The sequence below is a fragment of the Meriones unguiculatus genome, chromosome 1 (assembly GCF_030254825.1).
Source record: "Meriones unguiculatus strain TT.TT164.6M chromosome 1, Bangor_MerUng_6.1, whole genome shotgun sequence".
NCBI classification, from domain to species: domain Eukaryota; kingdom Metazoa; phylum Chordata; class Mammalia; order Rodentia; family Muridae; genus Meriones; species Meriones unguiculatus.
In genome coordinates, this window is record NC_083349.1 from 161,704,100 (window position 1) to 161,726,045 (window position 21,946).

Genomic DNA, 21,946 nt, shown 5'->3' on the forward strand with positions numbered 1-21,946 from the left:
TGTGTACAGGTGACTGTGATACATGCTAAGGCCAGAGGACGACTTTACTTATCATTTTCAGGAATGCCATCCACCCCTCATTGGCCTGGAGCCCCCTGATTGGTTTAAACTAACTGGCCAGCGAACCTCAGGGATCCTTCTTGTCTCCACTTCCTCGGCGCTGAGACTATAATTACTTGCTACCATGCTGATAGTATTTTTTAAAATTATTTTTACTTTTATTAATTACAGTTTATTCACTTTGTATCCCCCTGTACCTTCCTCCCTTCTCCCCTCCCAACCTCACCCTCCCTCTTCCCCACCTGTGTCCCTCTCCCAGTCCACTGAAAAGGAAGGTCCTCCTCCCCTTCCCTCTGACCCTAGTCTATCAGGTCTCATCAGAAGTAGCTGCATTGTCTTCTTCTGTGGCCTGGTAAAGCTGCTCCCCCCTCCGGGAGAGGTGATCAAAGAGCAGGACAATCAGTTCATGTCAGAGACAGTCCCTGTCCCCATTACTATGGAGGCCACTTGGATACTGAACTGCCATAGGCCACCTCTGTGCAGGGGTTCCAGTCCATCTCCACGAATGGTCCTTGGCTGGAGTTTTATGTGCATTCTGGGGGCAGAGCTTGGGCCATTGTGCTTGTCAGGCAAGCTCCTCACAGACTGGGCCACCTCCCTGGCCAGCCCCTCCTTATGGAATTTCCATCTGTATTTGCTTTGGTTGATCCTGCCCTCATCTCCCTGACTGAATCTCTGCACCCTCAGTATTTCCTTTCTATGTTTGTGTCACATGTGTTCTATTATGTAATCTAAGCTACTTTCCCCCAGCTCATGGCCTGCTGTCTAGTTTCATGGTCATGTGACCCCCCTCCCTTTTACTCCCACAAATGCACAAATGAACAGCTTAGAGATTTGTATCTGCAAGTGCTGCTGCTCTCTCCCCATCCACAAGACCAAGAAGGCACTTGCTCTCTCTCAGAAGCCTGCCTGGCACCCTCTGGAGTCGAAGAGCAAGATTTTCTTTACATTGTGAACCTAGGACTCTTACTTGTCTCCTAGCCCTGTCTCTCTCCCCACTCTGTCAGAAAGTGAGATGAGAGAGACTGTGAGTTGAGCATCCATGGCAAAGTTTGCAATGATTCATTCACATCTATGTAACAAAGTTTCTGCAAAACCTCCATAGGTCAGGACCTGAGTGCTTCCGGATTGCGGGTATGAGGAGAAGGCATCCCAGTGGGAGAGCAGGAGAGCTGTGTATCTCTCCCTGGAAGGTGGCCCTGATAGACAGGGCAAGATTTCTGCACCCCCCCTGATCCCTTCCCCCAAGCTGTATTTGGGGCTGTGGCTCTCTTCCCTTTGGTTGTCCATCTGGATGCCTCTTAATAGCCATGATAATAGGTACGGCCTGAACTGAATGACACTAGAGGACAGTGCTGTGAAACAGGGGGGGGGAGACATTCCCACACAGCGGCCAGAAGCGCTGTGCTAAGTGCACACTTTGGCTTTCTTTTTTTCTACAATGAAGAATGTTTCTCTCAGGTGAGGGGGCTTGTACTTAAGGACTTGTTTTGTTTTCAGGCAAAAGCACATAAAGCTCAATCCACTGCCTTGGCAAAATGAGGTTTTTGTTTAAAAGTTAAGAGTGTAGGCTTCTCCCACACATACTGCACTTGCTCTGTGAGAAGGAGGAGTGAGCCTCAGAGATTCCCAGCTCCCAGCCTTCTTGGCAGGCGCCAGGGGCAGCCGCTTAGATTACTGGCTCTCCAATTGTTCTACGGTGAGCGTGACAGTGATGGATTGAACATGAATTTAAGAGAAAAGTGATTGATTTTCTGCCAGACAGCCATTTTTATGCGGTCCCTTATCGTTCAAGCTCCCCCCCCCCAAAAAAAAGTGAGACTTCTGATTTAGAAGCAAATGTTGGAATAAAAATTTACTGCTACCAGGCACTCTAACTCGTGGCCACTAGAGGGGGGTAGTGACCAGGTTTCCCTCTCCCTCGCTAGTGCATGAGACCCTCTTTTAGAAAGTTCTGCCAGGCCCTGCCAAGAGCAGCCCAAAGAGACACGCTGAGTTATCTCCACAGGAAAGACAGTGCAGCAAATGTCTGTAATCGTGGTCAGCTTCTTCCTGGTACGGCTGTACTTCATAGTTGAGCAAGGACAGCTCATTTTCTAAGAGGTATTTCTTTTTAAATATTTGTTTGATAGTTGCACACATATACACAATATTGTAATTATATCACACCCTTTTACCCCCTGATATCTCCCTCCTTTCCTTCTGGACCCAACATTCTTCCCAACTAGTCCCCGGGTGTCATTGAAGAAAACACCTCCAGCTGCAGCAACCATTTGCAGTCCATAGTTTAGAGGGCATGCCTCGCCACATTATAGCTTACACAGGGTGAGCGTGCTTTCAGATTTGAACTGTCTGAGGACCAGTGTGATGCCCCAGGGAGTGGAAAGTTCCGCAAGCTCCACACCTCAGTACACGGGGCAGGTTTCGGTTAGCCTGCAAGTGCACTAAAGCCACCTGGAGCTGGGTGTGCAAGGTAGAGGTAAAACAAAACTGATTTGGATTTTAGACTTGGATTTCATGTACTAAGCGTATCTTCTTATGTATATATACGTATATACATATATAAAAAATTGTCTGGAAAACTCTGAAATCTCAAACACTTCTTGCCTCAAGAATGTTGGAATAGAGTCTCTGGTCTGGGCATCTTTGAGGTTGCAGCCTAAGAATATGATAAATAGAATATCGTGCCAGCATTGATTTGGGGGACTAGTGTCTTGACAGGCACATGTGGTCTGACATAAACCCTATAAGGCAGCAGTACCTTTCAGGTTTCAGAATAAATGCAAGGGCTATTAAAAATCTCAACTCTGATGGACAGATGTACGCAGGGCTTCTTTTAGCACTCACATCCTTGTATGAAAATCGAAAGTGCAATAGGAGGAAAGAAGCTATCCAAAGGGAAGAGGGAACAAGAGAAGGTAGTGGGAGTTGAAAGAGAGACATGTGCTCTTACATGCAGAGTGGGGATGGGGAATGAGGGAAGGTAATGGGTATGAATGCTCAAGACCAAAGGACAATGCTACACATCTATGACAGTATGATAAAACATTATTTATTATGTTTTATCTGCGTATGCTTACGCAGATTAATGATAAAAATCTGAAACAAGAATAAGCACTGTCACCTTTAAAGTAAGTCTCTGTAATCACAGAAACCTACATTGGTCCACAAAAATATTAGCTTCCAAAGCAGCTGCGAGGGTGATGGCCGGTGTTGTGTTTCGCATGCTCTGCTGGCTTCTGCTACTCTGGCAATGCCATTTATCTCTCAGGCAATGTTATAATGATTAGAAAATCAATTCGTGCGAAGTGCTGCAGTGCACGCCTTGAATTCCCAGCACACAATAGACAGGGGCAGGAGGACTGAGAGTTCTCCAGCAACGTGAGCTACCTAGTGAGACCCTGTGTCACAAAGTAGAAAATGAGCCAGGATTCCTGAGTATCTGTCGTCTTAGGTAGGGTTTTTAAAAAGTCTCCTGTGAGCAGCATAGTGTAACGTGTTTGAGAGTCAGGCAATTACAGCAGGGATTCGCTGTAAGTAACTCTCTAGCTAGATGGTTTGGTAGGCCTTTTGTTAACTTACTCGTTGCACCTTTGCCTTTCCCAAAGCAGGAATGGTGCAGGACTCAGGGAAGAAGCGGCACCGAGGGCGGGAAGGTAACCACTGAAGCTTGTGGTTACCTCGGAGGCAAAAGAAGGGTTGTTGCAGCCTGGTACACAGTGGCTTATTCTGTGCCCCTCTAGGAGGCAGGCCTGATCCCTAGAAGAAAGAAATGTCATAGCCAGATGGTGTGCTAGGCTGTCCCTTGAGTCTGCACACTGTCCAGTGAGACTCCTTTGCGTTTTGTATTTGTATCTGTGTGTTTGTTGAGAAGTTGAGCACGTGACTGCCCAGTTCAGGATGTAATGATCTGAAAACCCTACCAACGGCCCGCCTTTTTATTTATTTATTTTTAAAAAATGTCCCTACCCTTGTTCTGTGACCAAGCAAATTCCACAGATGCTCAAGGTCTATCTCATGTATCTTGCAAGAGGAAGACCTTTCGGCTGCCCATGCCACAGCCCATGGAATTGGTTCACAGCTTCTTAATTGCATCAGCTTTCTGTTTGACTTAGAGTTTGATATTTAGTCTCCTTACTCTCTTTCTCCCTTTTGGTGAAGTCTGGCTACCTTAGTCTATATGTCTTGCTTTCTACCTGGATGAGGTATTTTTTTTAATGCATAATGTGCTTATGAATAGGCCTTCTCGCCGTTTTTACCAAGTCTATGTGCTTCTTTGAAACTCACGTTCAGCAACAAGGGCAGAATTTTAAGGGTTAAAGTTTAAGTGAAGCTTTTAGTTGACTTGTGGTAGCTGACCCACTTGACCAGAGCTATCTCGCATCACTTCTCTTTAACCTCTTCTACTCATTTCCCGGACACCAAGGAGCCCAAGATAGTTTACCCCGCTTCTAAGAACTTCCCAGACATTCATAACAGGGACTGCCATGGCTGTGATACAGTTCTCTAATTTTTTTCTGCTGCTAAGTTTTTCTCTGTTAGTCCTTAGTCTCAGAAAAGTTGACACACAGATACAGTCCAGGCAAAGTTTCCTTTCGGTGGCAGAGGAGAAAGAGCTCCTCCATGTTTGGCTGTTGTCTTTATTCCTGATCCCTGGAAACAGAGTAGAGTATCCCAAAGGTTAATCCTTCTACCCTGTCAGCACTTTGTCTGGAAGCAGAGGGACTCACCTCTGTGCATGACAAATGGCCTTTTATACCAGAGAAAGCAGGGGAAGACCCATGTGGCTTTGTCATTGCTAGGAAGCCCAGCCATGTTTATTTTAATAGTACTGGAAGATTTTTTTAATAACACAAAAAGCTATAGGTTATCCTTACTGTAAGGAACATGTGCTTTTCTGGAAACAGCTTACTAAAGCAGAATTATCTCATCAGGTCCTGCTTTCCCACAATCATTACATTAAGAAAAAGAAAATCACTAGGAGACAGCACAGGAGTGTAAGAAGCTCCAAATGAAAAAAGGGGTCCAAATGGGGTCTTGTGTAGCCATATCCCACGAGACAAGTGTTCTACCTTGGGAGCACACCCCACTCCCCATGTGTAGTCACGGCCTGGGAGTCAAGTGCTCAACCCTGTGATCTGTGCTAGGTGGTCACACTTCCTTCATTTGCCCTTTATGCTTTTCTGGATACTTACAAATCTGTATGTTTAAGACATTGCCTGGATGTGGAAGACCTGGACACGTTCCTCATCCCCAAGAGAGAAAGAAGTTATGAAAGTTCAGACACTGCAGGCGCCATGGGCGTGGGTCTCAGGAGGGCATGGCTATCCTTTCATTAGTCAAGGAGAACATGTGAGGAATGTGAACTGAACTCGAAAGTACAGATGTCGGCAGACAAACAAACACGATAAAGCATATTTAGAGCAAGACTAGCAAGGTGGGAAGAAGGTCCAGGGTCGATGAGACATTCTCTATGATCTGATGAATGTAAATGGGTAGGAGAAGTAGGTGGAGCTCTAGAATTCTAAGCATCTTGACTTAATGCCAAGAAATGTGAACTTTCCTTTTTGTTATTTTTTAAGAGAGAATCCCCCCTATGTAGCCCAGGCTAGTCTTGAACCTGTGCCCTTCTCTTTCTGCTCTCTGTTCATTTGGGTGAGCTTTCTTCTAAGGTACCAGTCAGAAGGCAGGAGTGACCTCGATACTAATCTGACTACATTTAAGAGTCCCTCTGTGAATACAGGGTGACTTAGTGTTCTGATGGAGCTAGGTTCCATTACATAGCACCACCCAAGAGAACTCTCTGCTTTTCAGACGATTCTGAATTGTCCAGTGGTGGTCACCAGACAAGTGTGTCTAGCATGACTATACAAAGGATCTGAAACTTTATTTCCTTATGATTTACTTATGCTTTTTAGACAGCCACTTGGGGCCTGTGGTCCCTGCCTTAGAGCGTTTGTTGGATGGAGTGCTGATGTTGTTGGCTTCCCTGAAAAAAATGGGATAAATTAAACTTCAGAGAGAATCTGACCACTGATGTTCACTCTGGTGTTGATAATGAATTGGGTACTATGAGAGGAAATGAGCATGTTTTCAAGGAGACATCGAACTACCACCATTCACACACACACACAAAGACACAGAGAGAGAGAGAGACAGACAGACAGACAGAGACAGAAGAGATGGCCTGCGTTGATAGGCTGTTACTCATGGTGCCCTCCTTGCCATTTTGCTGCTGATTGGCTATGTGAGCCATACATACAGAGCCTGCAGAATAGTATCAGGAGCCAGATGGATGAATCAAAAAACCATTTCTATAGAAAAAAAAAAAACACATTTCTATAGAAAAGATAGATGTAATGGATGAAAAGATGTAATAGATTAAAAGAATGTTTGAGGTCCAATTCTTTGTTTAGAAAAATCTTTGACAAGATTTTTCTGTGTAGCCTTGGCTGTCCTAGACTCACTTTGTAGACCAGGCTGGCCTCTACCTCACATCAGTCCACCCACCTCTGCCTCCATGAGTGCTGGAAGAAGTGTGTGCCACCATTCCTGGCTTCGGCCCAATTCTTTTGTTGTTTTTATTTGTATTATTCATGTTATATATATGTAAGTGTGTGGGACTATGAGGGCCCAGGATTACAAAGGAGGCCTCAATCCCAGATACCTCAGATGAGAACAGCAGGAGTTGGCTCCCCCTCCCAACCTGGCACCATAAAGTCGGCTGCCCCATCATCAGCCCTAGTAGGAATTGATTACCTTGACAGTTATCAGACTTCACTCCTTGTTTGACCTCATAAGGTCCCCACTCTCCTACCTACTCCCTGGCCCCTACAGCCGCCAAGTATGCAGATGAAGTATCTTCCAATACCCCAGCCCAGGCCAGCTGTACACGGCTACACAAACCTTGCTCCAGAGACCCTGGCACCTCCCCAGGGGCATTAATACCTCCCTTCTCTCCTCAATTAAGTGAGCAGTCTCTCTGAAGTTGTCTCCCAAGAAGGCTGTTTCTCACATACCCACTGCTAACAGATTCTGTGGTGCGCCCACCTGCTCTTGCTAAGCTTCCCTCTCTTCAGCCCACCTTGGTGCACAAGGATCCTGGATTACCCTGAGGGGAGAAGCAGAAACAGGACAACATAAATGTGCATATATGTATAGAAGTATAGAAGATAGTTTATTGCAGAGTAAAGAGGAACACTCCTCTAGGAGCGAGAGTAAACAATGGCCAAAGGGACCACCATGCTTATCCACATTTAAAACAGACAACTTTGCTGAGGGGTTTCCTTGTGATTGACAGGCCCACTTGAAATGAGTGTTACAGGCGAATCTTTGTCCTTTATAAGAAAGAGCCTCCAGCTAAATAATAATCTAATAAGATTTCAATGGTTATCTATTAGTGAACTTCTGGGAAGGATATATGACTCAGATCCCACTAATTTTGACAAGTGCTCCAAGTCCTACAATTGGAGTCTCTGACTTTTACAAGTTGTTAACTATGAAAGAGGGTCCAGCCCTAGCGGCTTTGAATCCGGCTAATATAAAACTCAGTATCTAGCAAATCCCCTGAAGAATTGAAACCCAGAATCATTTAGAAGTTGGGCATCAAGTTAATCTGACTACTTCTGGCTGAGATGGGCATGGAAAGGTTTATGATCTCCACTCTCCACTCTTGGCAGTTTGCAGGCCTTGGAGGACAACCATGGAATTGGACTGCTGAAGAATCTTCTGAAAATGAGTTGATTGTACTTGAGAACAGATAAAATAAGACATCAGTTAGGCACACAAGGTGCAGAGACTCCAGCAACCACTACTGAGATTGTGATGGGTGTAGCCCCTTCATTATGAAAAACAGCTTTCTAGAAAGGATGGTAGTATGTGACATGGCTCGAATTATATTTTTTAGCCAGGTCATGAAAAAGATCCCATTTAGAAACCTAGGTAAAGATGCAGAAAGTAGCTTTGGCGAGATGAATGTACTATTGTAATTATTTCATAGCATCTCCTTAAGGAAGAGCTGGTCATCATGGAAATCAGGAAGTTTTGAAAGTGAGGAGTCTACTGACACAAAGTTATCTTTTTTACTGTCTTGGGACTATACAAGGAATTAGCTTTTATCTCTAATACAGGAAGCCAGCAACAAACAGGATACAAATGTCTCTGAACAAAAGGCAGACAGCAAGGCATGGCTATTAGTTAGTGAAAAATGGACAAACAATAAAACCCTTATTCATCTGCTCATTTGAACAAGTTTTGAGGTCAGTTAGATACTGAATTTCCCAAGGATCTATGGGAGACACTTCATCTGGAAGGTTTCCTCCACAAAGTTTCACTTAGGACGGATGAATCCATCTGGCAGTTTCTGAGACCTTGACAATTGCATCTTCAAGATTAAGACAAGGATCCACCCCCGTTGATGATGATGTTTGAGTTGGAAGCCAACTGGCACTGGAGGCTTCCTCATTCCAGGAACAACATCTGGAGTTCTGGTCTGGGGTGCTTTCAGTCTCAGGGCAGTGACCCTCCAGGACCCTGGCTTATCACACCAAGGGCAAAAGACTTTCCATGGATGCCTAATCTTTGGCCAGTTTCTCCTTCCCTGACTTCTTTGGTGACAGACACAACATTTATTTTTTTTAGGCTATTTCCTCTGGGAGAGCAGCCAGCTAGAGATCTTAAATCTCCCTCTAGGAGTTTAGAAATTCTACACAATTTTATTTTCTCCTTTTCTAGTAACTTTGGCATTCTCCCCCCATCCCTGTCCTTTTCCACACCCCCATTGTTGTTATGTCCTTTACAGATAAAACCCAAAGAGTAGGCAGGTAGTTCTGCCTTCAGAGCCTTCCTGGGAGAGCTCAGTATGGGTGGTTTGTCTCCCTACTAGCCCAATGACAGCTGAGTCTTCTGACAGACTCCCCATTTATTAGAACATAATCATGACAAGGCAATGTTGTAAAAGCAGAACTATAAAAGCCATAAATCTCAGCAACACTAAAAGTCATTAAAATATTGCTACTTAAGCTATAACATGGATTTATAGTATATTATATATTATTTATTACTTATTATGTATTATATTTATATTATATTATATTATATTATACAATATTGATGCATAGCAATTGAAGAAATGATAGTAATCTCCCCAAAATGCATATCAGTTCAGTGCCACATGTCATAAAGTACATTTTCCTCATACTGAATGATTAAGTGTGATAAACATGAATGGAACCGTTAAATAACAGTCCCTTCCCCTTCCTGAAGTTGGTTTGAAGTATATTTCGAGATGCTTTTAGTTTTCTGGTGGTAAAATTCCTTTGCGATCTGCAAGAGTATGTATAATTATTTTGGCACCTGTTCCGTCTGTCTGTATGTCAAGTTCACAGGATCAGGAGGGCAGGACAAGGACAACAGGAAGTGGCTTGAATCAAAGTGTGTACCAGTAAGTTCCAATAGAGACTGTAAATATTTTAGTAGAATTATTTAAAAGCTAAGAGCAATAGATAGATACTGTGAAATTTTCTGATTGTTTCACTCTATCTTATAACTCTAGTTACTAAATTAGGACTTAAATATGAATATATTTCATGTTTCTTTTGATATTTTTTTAGACGTGAGATGCATTAATTGTAGAGAGCTAAAAAGTAAGTGAGGACTATCATTTCACGACCCTAAGACGGCCATTAGGAACACTTGAGCATATCTGTTTTAATTTATTTTGTTTATGTGATTATAAAATATTAAATTTGATACTGGTTAGTATTTTAATAATTCCAAAACATCAGTGGAATGTCTGTAGAATATTACATTGGACAATCACCAAAGTTTGTTTAAATGGGCCCCTGTTGTGGGCAGTGTAGGGTATTGTCTCTTTTCTTAGACTTCATTTTTCTGAAAAATCCATTTATCTGGAGGCTCCGTTCATATGGGTTACTACTCATTTTGGTGTTAAATTTTTCTGTTAAAAAATTAAAAACCTTTCTTTGAACCACCCTTTCCCACATACCCCCATCACTTACAGTGTCCATTAGATGTCATTCTACCTGCCCCATGCCAGTGAGAGCTGTGTAGACAGGGGAAAGACCTCCGCAGAGACACCAAGAGGTGAGACAAAAGCCTACTGGAGATGTAGAGAAGGAACGATAGTAAGGGTGTAGCTTGACATAGTCAACAGTGCTGCTTGTGAGGTCTAAGCATGAAGATGATAGATGTGAGGTTTTCCGGAATGAAAACTAAAACACGAAAGGAAACAGGGTGGATGAGGACCCATTGGCAACGTGGAGTGGAGAGAGTAATCTGGCTTTTCCTGGGACATTCAGAGGCCACATCTAGGGCGAAGATGCCGTTGTGTATTCAATGCCTGGATATATTTGCCGGAATATGATTTCACAGGATTTCTCTAACCAAGGTGGATCAAAGTATGAAGAAATACAGCTTTGATTACTACAGGAAGGAGAGAGATCAGTTTTTTGGCCCTGGCATTTGTGTCTAAGGCAACAGTCATCGGTGACATGCAAAAGGCTCTTCTGTTTCAGCCATGTGTCTCCTCTGTCTGTTAGTCCTGATTCCTAAGACCATGTCTGAGTGCTGGACTATGCATCTCTACTGCAATGCCATCAATTCTTGAATACAGTTTCTGCTGCTTAGTGAAGTGGTATCCTAACTAGTACCTCGTGCTAACCGACCTCTCTCTTCAACCAGTAGATTACATGTCCTACACCAACAAGAACATCTGTGTGTTGGCGCTGGACGGCCATGGCCCAGCTACTTTTCAGGGTCATATATGTCACTTAAAATCTTGATTATTTTTATGCATTCAGGCTTGAAATTGGTTCAGCAAGGAAGGAAATTGTTGAACAAAGACTGGAAGAAAGTAAGCTTAGCTTAATTTTATTAATCTTGGAGTTCTCTTACGTAAAAGGCAACTCTAAACTGTGGAGTTGTATATTTGCCTGTGGAGGTGGGGATTTCAGTATGATATGATAAGAGCAGAATGCTCAAAGTCAGGAAGCAGGATTTGATTTGCTCTTTCATCACTTCTGAGCATGAATTTGGGTACATCTATTTATCTGAGTAAAATGATCTCGTCATTTATGACACAGGAACTCTGCTCAGTAGGCCTTGTTTATTATTCTGTGACAGACCGTCTGCCAAAGCATTTTGTAAACTGTAATATTCTATCATGATCCATGTTCATTATTATGTCTATCTAGTCAAGATGCTTAAGAACTTGTTTGCCTTCAAACGCATTTCAGCTTAATTGGTATCTTGGTCATTCATTTTCATATTTAAATTCAAACTGGAGATACTCATTCAATCCTTCTCCCTGCTTGGCCTAATTAAGCATCTGAAATGCTTGCTCCCTTTGGAATGCGGCATTACCTGGGGTTCTGAAGGTGAGACTGGGATGCAAGACCTTGCAAGAGTGAGTGCTACTTGCACATCCCAAAGCCATGGCCTTTTGTGTGCTTGTCAAGCTGTTTGGTGTTCTTGGCTGTGCTATGGGAAGCCAACCACTTCTGTGCGTCACAGTCACAATGGCAGCACATCTGTCCTCCAAGAGCTGCCCTGTGGGTGGAGTTTACAGTCAGTACTGTTTACATCTATGGCAGTTAAAAGGGAGTCAGATCAGACATTCGGTTACTCAGCGGCTCCAGCCACATTCCAAGTCTTTAGTCGACAAATTCAGGTAGTGGCTGCTTCTTTGAACAGTGGAAATATTAGAAAAAAATTTGACATGGCAACAAGTTCTTTGGGATAGTCCCCTCAAAAAAGGAAAACAAGACATCACACTATTTAGAGTCATTGAGGACTAGGGTTGCCGATGGAATTTTTATATTCTTTTCAGGCCTCCTTTTCTCTCAGATCGTTTCAGGTCTTTCATAATCTGATATATTAAAATGATGTTTCCTCTCTGTTGTGACCCATAGGTCCTGTGTGACAGACATGTGCGAGTGTCCAGTCCATAAAAACTGTTACTGTGAGTCCTTTCTGGCATATACCCGCGCCTGCCAGAGAGAGGGCATCAGGGTGCACTGGGAGCCTCAGCAGAGCTGTGCAGGTAAGAGAGCCCTGGGGGACCCATCTCACAGGAGGTCACTGCCATGGTCAGGTTAACAGCGGGGAGATACTCAGATGCTGTTGTGAACAAGCCATGCCCCTCCTTGACCAATGGAACATCCCACAGGTGGTTCAACTTGACAAAACACAGGAGCTTCCCATGGGGCAGAGTAGAGAGCACTTAAGACAAATGCCTTGTGACATGCACATTTTAACAATTTAAAATTGTTGCATAATCCTCCAACTTCAAGCTAACAGCTGGATGTGCTTAGAACATGGACAGTCACAACTAGCTTAGAACATGCATGGAACAAAGGAGATTCAGGACCATCACAGTCATCTGAGGTCTTCTGGACAAACATGGTCTGTTATAATAGGTTTTTGAACAAAACCCAGCAGGATGCATCTCTCCCTTGGACAGGCAAATTCCTACAACGCTGCTTATTACCTCTTTGTCCTCATTAACTAGTTTGTTTGACATAGGTAAAATAGATGCCTCTCTCCATCCAAAAATACAGTTACAAAGTGGCTAGGCAGTGGGAATTGTGCTAGATGCTGTGTGTACTTTAATGATGCTAAGTGATGAGTTCCTTGTCATTGAAGTGCTGTTGTCTTGTGAGAGAGGAAGACAAAAACAATGGCTTATGTGAAACACTTGCAAACAACAGTTAGGTGTGAAGAAAGAACAGTGAGGGTGGGAGAAAGCAAATGGAAGAGGGGGTAATCTATTGGACAGTGCAAAGAGGGAAACTTTCTTAGCAGAGGTGGTGCTTTAGCACGACGATAAAGGGCTGAGGGGAGTCAGGGCAAACAAGAACCTGGCTGAAGAGCCGCAGAAAGCAAAAACCCAGTTATTCATCACACCGTAAAGGAGTCCGTTCCGCCTTGCTCCTGCCGATCAAGGGGAAGGGGAGCACAAATGAGAACGGGTGGAGAGGAAGCTGGAATGTACGAGCTTTCCAGACCTTGGGAAGGAATCTAGCTTCTATCTTAGGAAATGTGGAAGGAGGCCAGCGAAGACTTCAGAAAACTTATTTTACAAAAGTTTAGTGCCCAGAAATAGATCGGAGGGTGGCGAGACTGAACACAGGTAGCTGAGAAGGACTGTTGAAGGGGTCGTGGTGTAAAACGGATGGTGTCTTGGTTTAAGATAATGGTGACGTCCACCATGGAGAAAAGGGAACATTATGGAATTTCATCATATCAAGGTGTGAATATTGTGATGTGGACACAAAACATCCTGAGGAGTGGCCAGCTCACAGCAGGTGCTCAAGTCAGTGGCAGCCAGTGCTACTACTGAGAGTTAAAGGTGGCAAGGCTGAATACGTGTCATCTAAGCTCAAGTGTTGAGAAACATTTTAGTAATAAAGGGCCAAAAGGTGAAAATAAAAAAGTAAAAATAATTGAGAGAGAGTCCTAACAGCCTTAGCTCAGATCTAAGTCTCAACCTAGCTAGAGCTGGAATCGCTGAGGATTTACCAGCCACACCTGAACAGCTGGCCCACATACCTCTAAGAACTGCCCAGGCAGGCAACTGTTACGGCAGCCCCAGTGAAGCTGCCGTATACTTTCTTAGGTGGTCCTGGTGCAATAGGATGATGGGCATGTGAGTGACTCAGCTCCCGGGTGATTTAATCTTCAGAAAGAGATCACAGCCTTTTCTTTCATGAGCTGGAAAAACAAATGGATTCACGGAGAGCAAGCAAGGGCTCTAGTTGACACTTGTTTTCTAGGATCACCTAAACATTGTGCTGAAGTGAAGATGAATCCGATAGTGTCATTCTTCAGCCTAAAGGCTGCCTAAGGTTTCTCTTTGCAGAATGTTGTGAGGGCTCCTGCGTTCTCTGGCCCCGGGCTAGTGATCTGCCCCTCTCGATCTTCATTCTCCCTCCCCAAACTCCACACCTTGGTAGGCAAGTACCTACCAAGCCAAGGACTATTCCCTACCGCCTGCACAGAGCTTCAACCATCATACCTGTGCTACCTGGTCTTGTCCACACTAATCTCTGAGTCACGTATCTCTCTGCCTGGGAAGCTCTTTCTAATGTTTTTGGTCTCCCAAGTTTCCACTAATTATTATTCTTTTTTTTAACTTTTTGTTTTTATTAATTAGTTTATTTACTTTGTACCCCAGTTGTAGGCCCATTCCCCATCCCCTCCCAATCCCATCCTCCCTCCCTCTTCTCCTATGCCCTTCCTCCAGTCCAATGATAGGGTAGGTCCTCTTCGCCTTCCATCTGACCCTAGTTTATCAGGTCTCATCAGAACTGGCTTCTTTGTCTTCCTCTGTGGCCTGGTAAGGCTGCTCTTCCCCTCAGGTGGAGGTGATCAAAAAGCCAGCCGCTGAGTTCATGTCAGAGCTAATTATTATTCTTATTTATTTATTTTTACATTGCTAGCATTCAAACCCAGGGCCTTGCACATGCTAAGTGGATGCTGAACTACATCTCCAGCCCTCGGTTTACTTTTTGTTATCTCAATGGTAATTTTTTTCTCTACCGTCTCACTTGATCCCCTACCCAGTTCTCAGTGTTAGATCAGTATTTTCTCACTTTTCTTCCACTGTGTTCTGCTTTCACTCTCAAGAACTGTGCATCTTACGTTATATTATGGATCTGCTTATCTGTCAGTGTCACCGCTTTGCTTGTGAGCCCCGTCGCTTGTAACTGGATTTCAGAGATGATATCTGGCTCACATTTCTTCCCCACACTTAACATCAGACACCCAATAGGTGTTTATTGATTTAACTTGAATTGAAATTAAGGTGGTAGTCTATGATAGATCTTGTTTGGTCCTTGTACTTCCTTATTCTCTGCAGCCTAATTTCTATTATGACATATTAAAAGATGTCTGCACTTGATAAGATAAGGGATCCAGTGGAGCTAGAAAAAAGAAAAAAAGAATTGAGATTATAGCACAGAATCCACGGGGTAGGTATAAGGAAAGGAGACCATGGGAAAGAGGGAATGCTTCTGAGAAATGTCCCTGTAAAGGAAATTCAGCAGGAGCTGAAGGGGACAAAGTACTGAGTGGACAAAAGCTAAAAGATAGCCAGGAAGCAAGAGTGTAGAAATGAACTTGACACTGGCCAAGAGGAATCCATGTTGGAAATGGAGTGAAGGGTCAGATACCATTAGAATGAACCCACCAAGGTTAAGGAAAAGATAAGCAAAGGAACAAATAAACCTAAGTGATCTAACAGACATGCAGTAGAGTGTTCCCCTGTACCCAGTCCCGTGTTAGAACTCTGGGCTATAACAGGCCAGAGCTCTGCTGCCCCCACACCTCAGCAGTCCACCTGTTTCAACCAGGGTGGGAAGAGCTTGTCACAGTGACTTCTGGAATAAGTCAAATCTATAACCACACATATTTTACTGAAAAATAATCTTGAAGGATGTGACTAGAAGTTGGTATATTTTCAAAGTTACAAGGAAATCCTATGCATTTCTCTGTGGGGCTGGAAAGATAGCTCAGCCTGTAAAGTGCCTGACTTGTCTGTCTCAAAGACAGGAATTCTACTAGAACCCACATCTAAACACACACACACACACACACTTATACATATGCACACACTTAGAAACACTCTCACATATATTCATACAACCTCACACTCACACATACTCAAACACACACACATGCACACACGTACACATTTCCACAAACTCACCCACACTCATACCCACACTTTGTCTCTGTGTCTCTCTGTCTCTTCCTGTCTGTCTTTCTCTGTCTCTGTCTCTCTCTGTGTGTGTCTCTCATACACACATCCCATAACTGCACTGTTTGAACTGGACAGTTCAAACAAATAAGCAACTATTATGTCCAAGTACTGTGGGATGCAGAGAAAAGAAAGGCATCTGCAGCTTCGAGGAGCTATTTAAAGGAGGTGACATTTGAATTTAGATAAAATATTATATTAGTCAAAGAATTCGAGCTCATGTAGATTTGGAAGCCTATAATTTAAAAACAGAGATAAAACTGGAATTGGAGATGGAAAGGAAAGGGCAGCATCCAAGAGAATGGGAGGGGAACAGGCTAGTACATGATTTTAATATTTAGTGCTAAGATGAAGCACAGGCATCCAAGAAATGAGTGCATCTGTAAGGGGTTAGTGAGGAAGCAGAGGGCATAGAATGACATAAGCCAAATATTTAAAATGACTGAGTAGGCTCTTTGGTGAATGAAAGCTGCCCGGGTGTCAGCAGATATGACATCTGGTGAAAACTTTGGAAGGAATAGCTTCAATAAAATAGAGGGTGAGGGAGATGGGCTTACAATGTTAATGGATTACAGAGGAGGGTGAAATGACTGTAAAGTTTTCCATATACTTTGGCATTTGAGAGGAGGAGAAAAATAAGTCTGTTATCACGGGGGTGGCTTTGGTTAACAGAGAGGGAGAAGATGAATGTGCAAACCAAAAGATAGCAAGGGGGAGTTACAAAGTAGACAGCAGGGTTGTGAATGAGAGGCAGTCATGAAGTAAGTGAAGGGAACTCAGGCCCATGACCCAGGTAAACCATACACTAAGTGGGTACATGCTGTGGGTCAGCACGTGTTCTTGTGGAGTTTGAGGAAGGCAATGGCGGGGATACATTTCCTTTTTTGTACCTACGTTGGGAGCATCAGTTGCTCACCTCTGTAGTGATGGGAACATGGATGTGAAAGCCATTTCCAGGGAATGTCTCAATCCCAACTGCATGTTAAAATCACCAGTCTGTCTGATGATGGAAAGGAAGGACTTATTTTAAATGACTGACATCCTGGTCCCACCTTCCCCTCTTCAGTGGTTCATGAGCTCTGCAATAATTGCCATTTCCAACTGTGACCACCATTGTTTTAGACAAACTGTATGTGGACTTATTTTCAGCCAGGGGGTTCCCAAACTATTAAGTCTAAATAGGATATTCTGTTAATCACAGGAAAGAGAACTTTGAAATGTTAAATGAAGGGTCTAAAAGATATCACAGATGCACAAATCAAGAATGTTGAAGGAAGAGGAATGCTGGTGTCTTTACTCCTTGTCATCCTCTATCCAATATCATAAAGAAGAAAAGGTTTTTCTTTTACTATCTGGGGGATAAAAAGGAGAGAAAGAAGACAGGAAGAGAAGGAGGAAAAAGAAGAGAGGGAGGGAGGGTTGAGGAAAGAGGGGGAAAAGAGGGAAAAGTAACAGTAAGAAAAGAGAGAGAGAGCTTAGAATTTGTACCTTATGGGTAGTAGATGGACAGTGGTGATGATGATTTCCAGGCTTCATATTAGTACTTGGTCCCAGTGAGCAACTGATTTGGCTCTAAGTGCTTTCTGACAACCTGAGGAGTAGAGATAAGAGATAAAATGTTTAACCAATGGAATGTTACGTTAGACTGTGGATAGAGGTCATGTCAGGGAGTATAAGACTAAGGGACAGAATAGTGGTTTTGCATCTGGGCACACTCGAGTTGATCAACTATATGTAAGAGAGGACATATTTTAAAAGTTATAGACAGGCTTAAAGAAATAATGGAGAGGAGGTCGGTGCCCTGCATTAATTACAGATGAGCTGTTACCTCTCCTGGGCCCAGTCAGGCCAGGGAGGAGTTAGGTCTTAGGAACGAGGGATGGTGGAATCCAGCAATGAAGACATTCTGATGGGAGAAAGGTCCTACTGGGGCCAAGTGCAGGTGGATGCTAGGGGCAGAGTTACCTGTCCCCACTGTCTTTATTTTCTTCAGTGTGGTGATGGTTGTAACTGCGCATGGAAAGCATCTTTGGCCACACGCAGAGGACAGCTTAGCACAGCACAGAACAAGTAAAGAAGGGTAGGAAAGATTCCTAAGGACAAGCATAAATGTTTACTCCCCTGCCTCATTCATTTGTTGAGCAAGTATTTATGGATGGCCTTTTACTTAACATGCCCTCCCCCTCCCCAAATGAACCAGTTTCCCGAGCTGTAGTGATAGGCCAGGCCGAAATCTCTGTTCTCACCGAGTTTGACAAATGGCAAATACTAGACCATTCAGGTCACAGTAGGTGTAAAGAAGAAGGGGGTGAGAGACAGTGTAAAAGGGTAGAGAATACGATTTTTAGACAGGAAGTTACAGGTGAGAAGAAGCCTTAAAAAGCTAAAAGGCCGAGTCAGGCTTAGGTATCAATAACACTATAGTTGCCGTATGATGACCAGTGAGAGCCACTAATGACTTACCCTCTGAAATGGATCAGTCAGGTAACAGATGGTTGGAATAGTTTATATTTAATACTTTCCAGTTTTCAATATGGACCAATAAGAGAATAAACGCTAAATAAATATGCCATGATTTAATAGGGACCCATAAAAGAACAATTTTGAAGTCAAATATTTGTGCGTGTAACTGGATGTTCATGTATGGATGGCCATGTGTGTGCATGTGTGAAGGATAGAAGTCAATATTGGGTGTCTTTTTATGTGGCTAGCTATATCAGCTACATGTGGCTGGTGAAAAAAAAAAAAAGCTCCAGCTGCCTGTCATTTCTCCTTTATATCTATGACTGCAGTCATGTGCCTCCACACCAAGCTTTATGGTATTGGGGACATGAACTAAAGTCCTCATGCTTGAACAGCCATCACTCAACCCACAGAAACTAGCTCAGCAGCCCCGGAGTAAAATGTTTCATAATTGGTAACATTCAAATAATTCTCAAACCCGTTTCAAAGAACTCTTAAAAAGGTATAATGTGTGAGAGAAACAACTGGTAACTCTTGATGGGTCACCTCTTTGCTTGTTTGGTTTTAACTAGTGCTATCGGAATCCTGGAAGCCATCATAGAACTTAATGGTTTTTATCAACTTGCTATTAGGTAAATATGGGCAAATACCAGTGCTTATGGTAACTTCAATCGCTCCGAAGGCTCAAAGTTAGGTCTATTAAGAACAGACAGTTGTAAGGTTTATAGTTTCAAGATCAGTCCTTCAGCAGGTATTGTCCTCTCACTACACAGACGAAAACAGAAATTAAACCAAGGAAAAATGACTCTCTGTCATTATTAGTTTTGTTAAAATTAATTTCAAGCGAAGTTTGGAGTGTTGTTGGTATTTCTGGAGAATCCCTGCTCTCTGCCTACATGTCTCAAGTTCCCATTGCTGAGAAGGAACCACCGCCCCTTTCTTTGTCACTGGAGCTAAGATAATTGGAAAAGTCAAGTTTACATAAAACTTCCAGAATGTTTGCATTATTGCTTTCTGACAAATCTATTCATGAGTTTTCAGTATCTCAGAAATAATATTGAAATCACTTCAGTTCTAAGTTAACAAAGATATAAAACTGCTAGGACTTGTCTATGTCATCATATCCACTTTTGTACTCTTTGACCCAGCCAGCCAGCTGTGGCCCTTCTGTGGTCACACATCTGATTCTTCCATAGTTGGCACTATCCTACTCTTCCTCTAACTTGTCTCAAGTTGATTTGTTCAAGCCATGATGGCTTTGATTTAAAATGTGCCACATATTTTAAATAGCCTGATTGTTTCCTTGTGTTATTCCATACTTTGAATAGTGAAATAGTTGTGTGTGATATTTTTCTTCATAATAACTTCGTTACAGGAAAGATTGTTCATGGTTAAATTATCATGGTATTTTGCAGCAACTAAATAACCTTACCGATTTTCTAACAGTCTGACAAATTTATGACCTGAGTTACCTGGGAATGGAAAGCTTTGATTACTGTTATTTTTGTTTTAAGGTTTATTAGCCCAGGAAACAGGTCTTTAGGCTTGTTAATTCCCAAAGTGTTAAAAAAAAATGTTACCTGTTCCTTATTTCCTCACTGAAATGTAAATCTGAACTTTGGTTGGGGCAGAGTCTATACGTAGCCCACAAGACTTGTCTCATGCTGAAGAGGAGCTACCATGGCCATTAATTTACGACTTTGTCCCCTCTCTTTTCCTTAGCTACCCAGTGCAAACACGGTGCTGTTTACGATACCTGTGGCCCGGGCTGTGTGAAGACTTGTGACAACTGGAATGAGATTGGCCCATGCAACAAGCCATGCATTGCGGGCTGCCACTGTCCCGCAAATCTGGTCCTTCATAAGGGACGGTGCATCAAGCCAGTCCTTTGTCCTCAGCGATGACCTTTGTTCTAGTCCACGGGACTTTGAAATCTAGTGTCTTTGACACTGACATGCAAGAGCCAATGAAGGACTGTAGTATTTGTGTGCCTGATTCTGCAAATACACAGAGTATATATGTGTATATATATAGATATATAGATATATTCAAAACATTTCATCATTTATATAAACTATAGGTGGATTATTATATGTATATTTTTTGCTATAAGACATGTATTATTTCTAGAATACTACTATCTAAGCCATTGGATGCATCATATAAATTCACAGGTGCTTTTAATTTAATAAGGTGGCATGCAGACCTATCAGGTGTCTTTAAAGTTACATGTGTTTGTCATTCTGAGGATGTTTCCTGAGAGCCCTCGTGCCTGCCTGCATTAATTCAAGATGTTTGTCAGGATTTTCGAGTGGGATTTTTTTTGGGGAAGGACACTTTGTCTAGGGCATTTCTTATTTCCAAAGATCGGAATGTATGCCAGAGAAAGATAGCATGAGATTGGGGGTGGGCCCTAATGAGTGCAAAACAAAGGGAGGCTCTTAGACCTCATTGGGTCATAGCTGGATATTGTTTCCAAAACTGGATAGCTGCCAAGAAATATGAATTTTTTTTCATTAGGGTATTGTAAAAAAAAATCAAATTATTTCTTTTCATTTTTGCATATCCCATGAGTCCCCTCATTATTTATGTGTGCAATGGATATGGCCATTTGTATGTCATGCACTGAAGTCAAGGGGTGTCTGAATGACATTTTATTGAGCATGAGAAGATATTTAGAGAAATCACTCCACAACATGTAAAGAAATACTACTTTTTCTCAATCTCAGAGCAATTTAGAATTGGCAAATCCATTGAGTAGATAGAGGCCATCTACATTGTGTCACTGTGAAATGAAAGCCTTGGGCAATTCTGTATCATTACTGTCGAGCATTGCTTGATGGATATTCATATGTTTCCAGTATTGGACTGAGAGAAAGATCTGCTGACAAATTGTTTTAGCATCATTCCAAGAGAGAGTTGTGTCTGTATTCACTATCATTTACTGGTGTTACTAACAGTTATTGGCTCTTGTTTTCTGTTGAATAAGTAAAAAGGTCAGAAACCAAAAACAATAGCAGAAAACCCCACCACACCCACTGATGTCGAAAAGTAAAATATTCTGCATTGTAGTAAATAAAGGGCTTAAGATTTAAACAAATGCAGTTTTCCTTCCTGATGTCCTGCGTCGTATTTCTATAAATTAAGTATATTAACTCAGTTTTAATAATTTTACTTAGAGATCGCTTATATGCCTTACATTAGCTTTCTTTTAAAATAAACCACATTTTAAATAGAAAACAGAAGACACTCAAAATCTGTTAGAACATTGCCCTTGCTTATCGAAAGCATATGTGCAGATTTTACGTGCACTCTTAACAGCTGAGGTATTAATTTGGATTATTTTCCCCTGGAACACCTCTTGTGTTTGCATGTGTACACAGTTAACGCACAGTGTCATGGTAACTGCTTACGCTGGAGCATCTGGTCCTGTCGCTGCTTGTTGCTGTGCTTTGTTACTAACCTGCCCACAGTCCCTACTGTGGGCAGCCTGATACAGCCAAGGACTTCATGCAATGGACGACTTCACACATGCCTGGAACTGAGTTGTCTGTGACCGGGTTAACACTATTTAAGCACCTGGGCCACACTCCTGCTTATCTGTCACAAGAAGGAACTGTGTTGTGTTATGTAGGGGACCTGAAC

The 21,946-nt window shown here is 42.7% G+C and overlaps 1 protein-coding gene across 1 annotated transcript in view; it reads left to right on the forward strand.

Moving 5' to 3' along the window:
• Bmper (BMP binding endothelial regulator) overlaps nt 1–21,401 on the forward strand; it is a 236,489-nt gene extending 215,088 nt beyond the window's left edge. The window contains exons 14-15 of the mRNA XM_060371035.1: nt 11,991–12,121; nt 20,024–21,401. Coding sequence (XP_060227018.1) covers nt 11,991–12,121; nt 20,024–20,205 — 313 coding nt within the window. The 3' untranslated portion in view covers nt 20,206–21,401. The remainder of the gene's footprint in view (nt 1–11,990; nt 12,122–20,023) is intronic.
• Nucleotides 21,402–21,946: the final 545 nt, after the last annotated feature.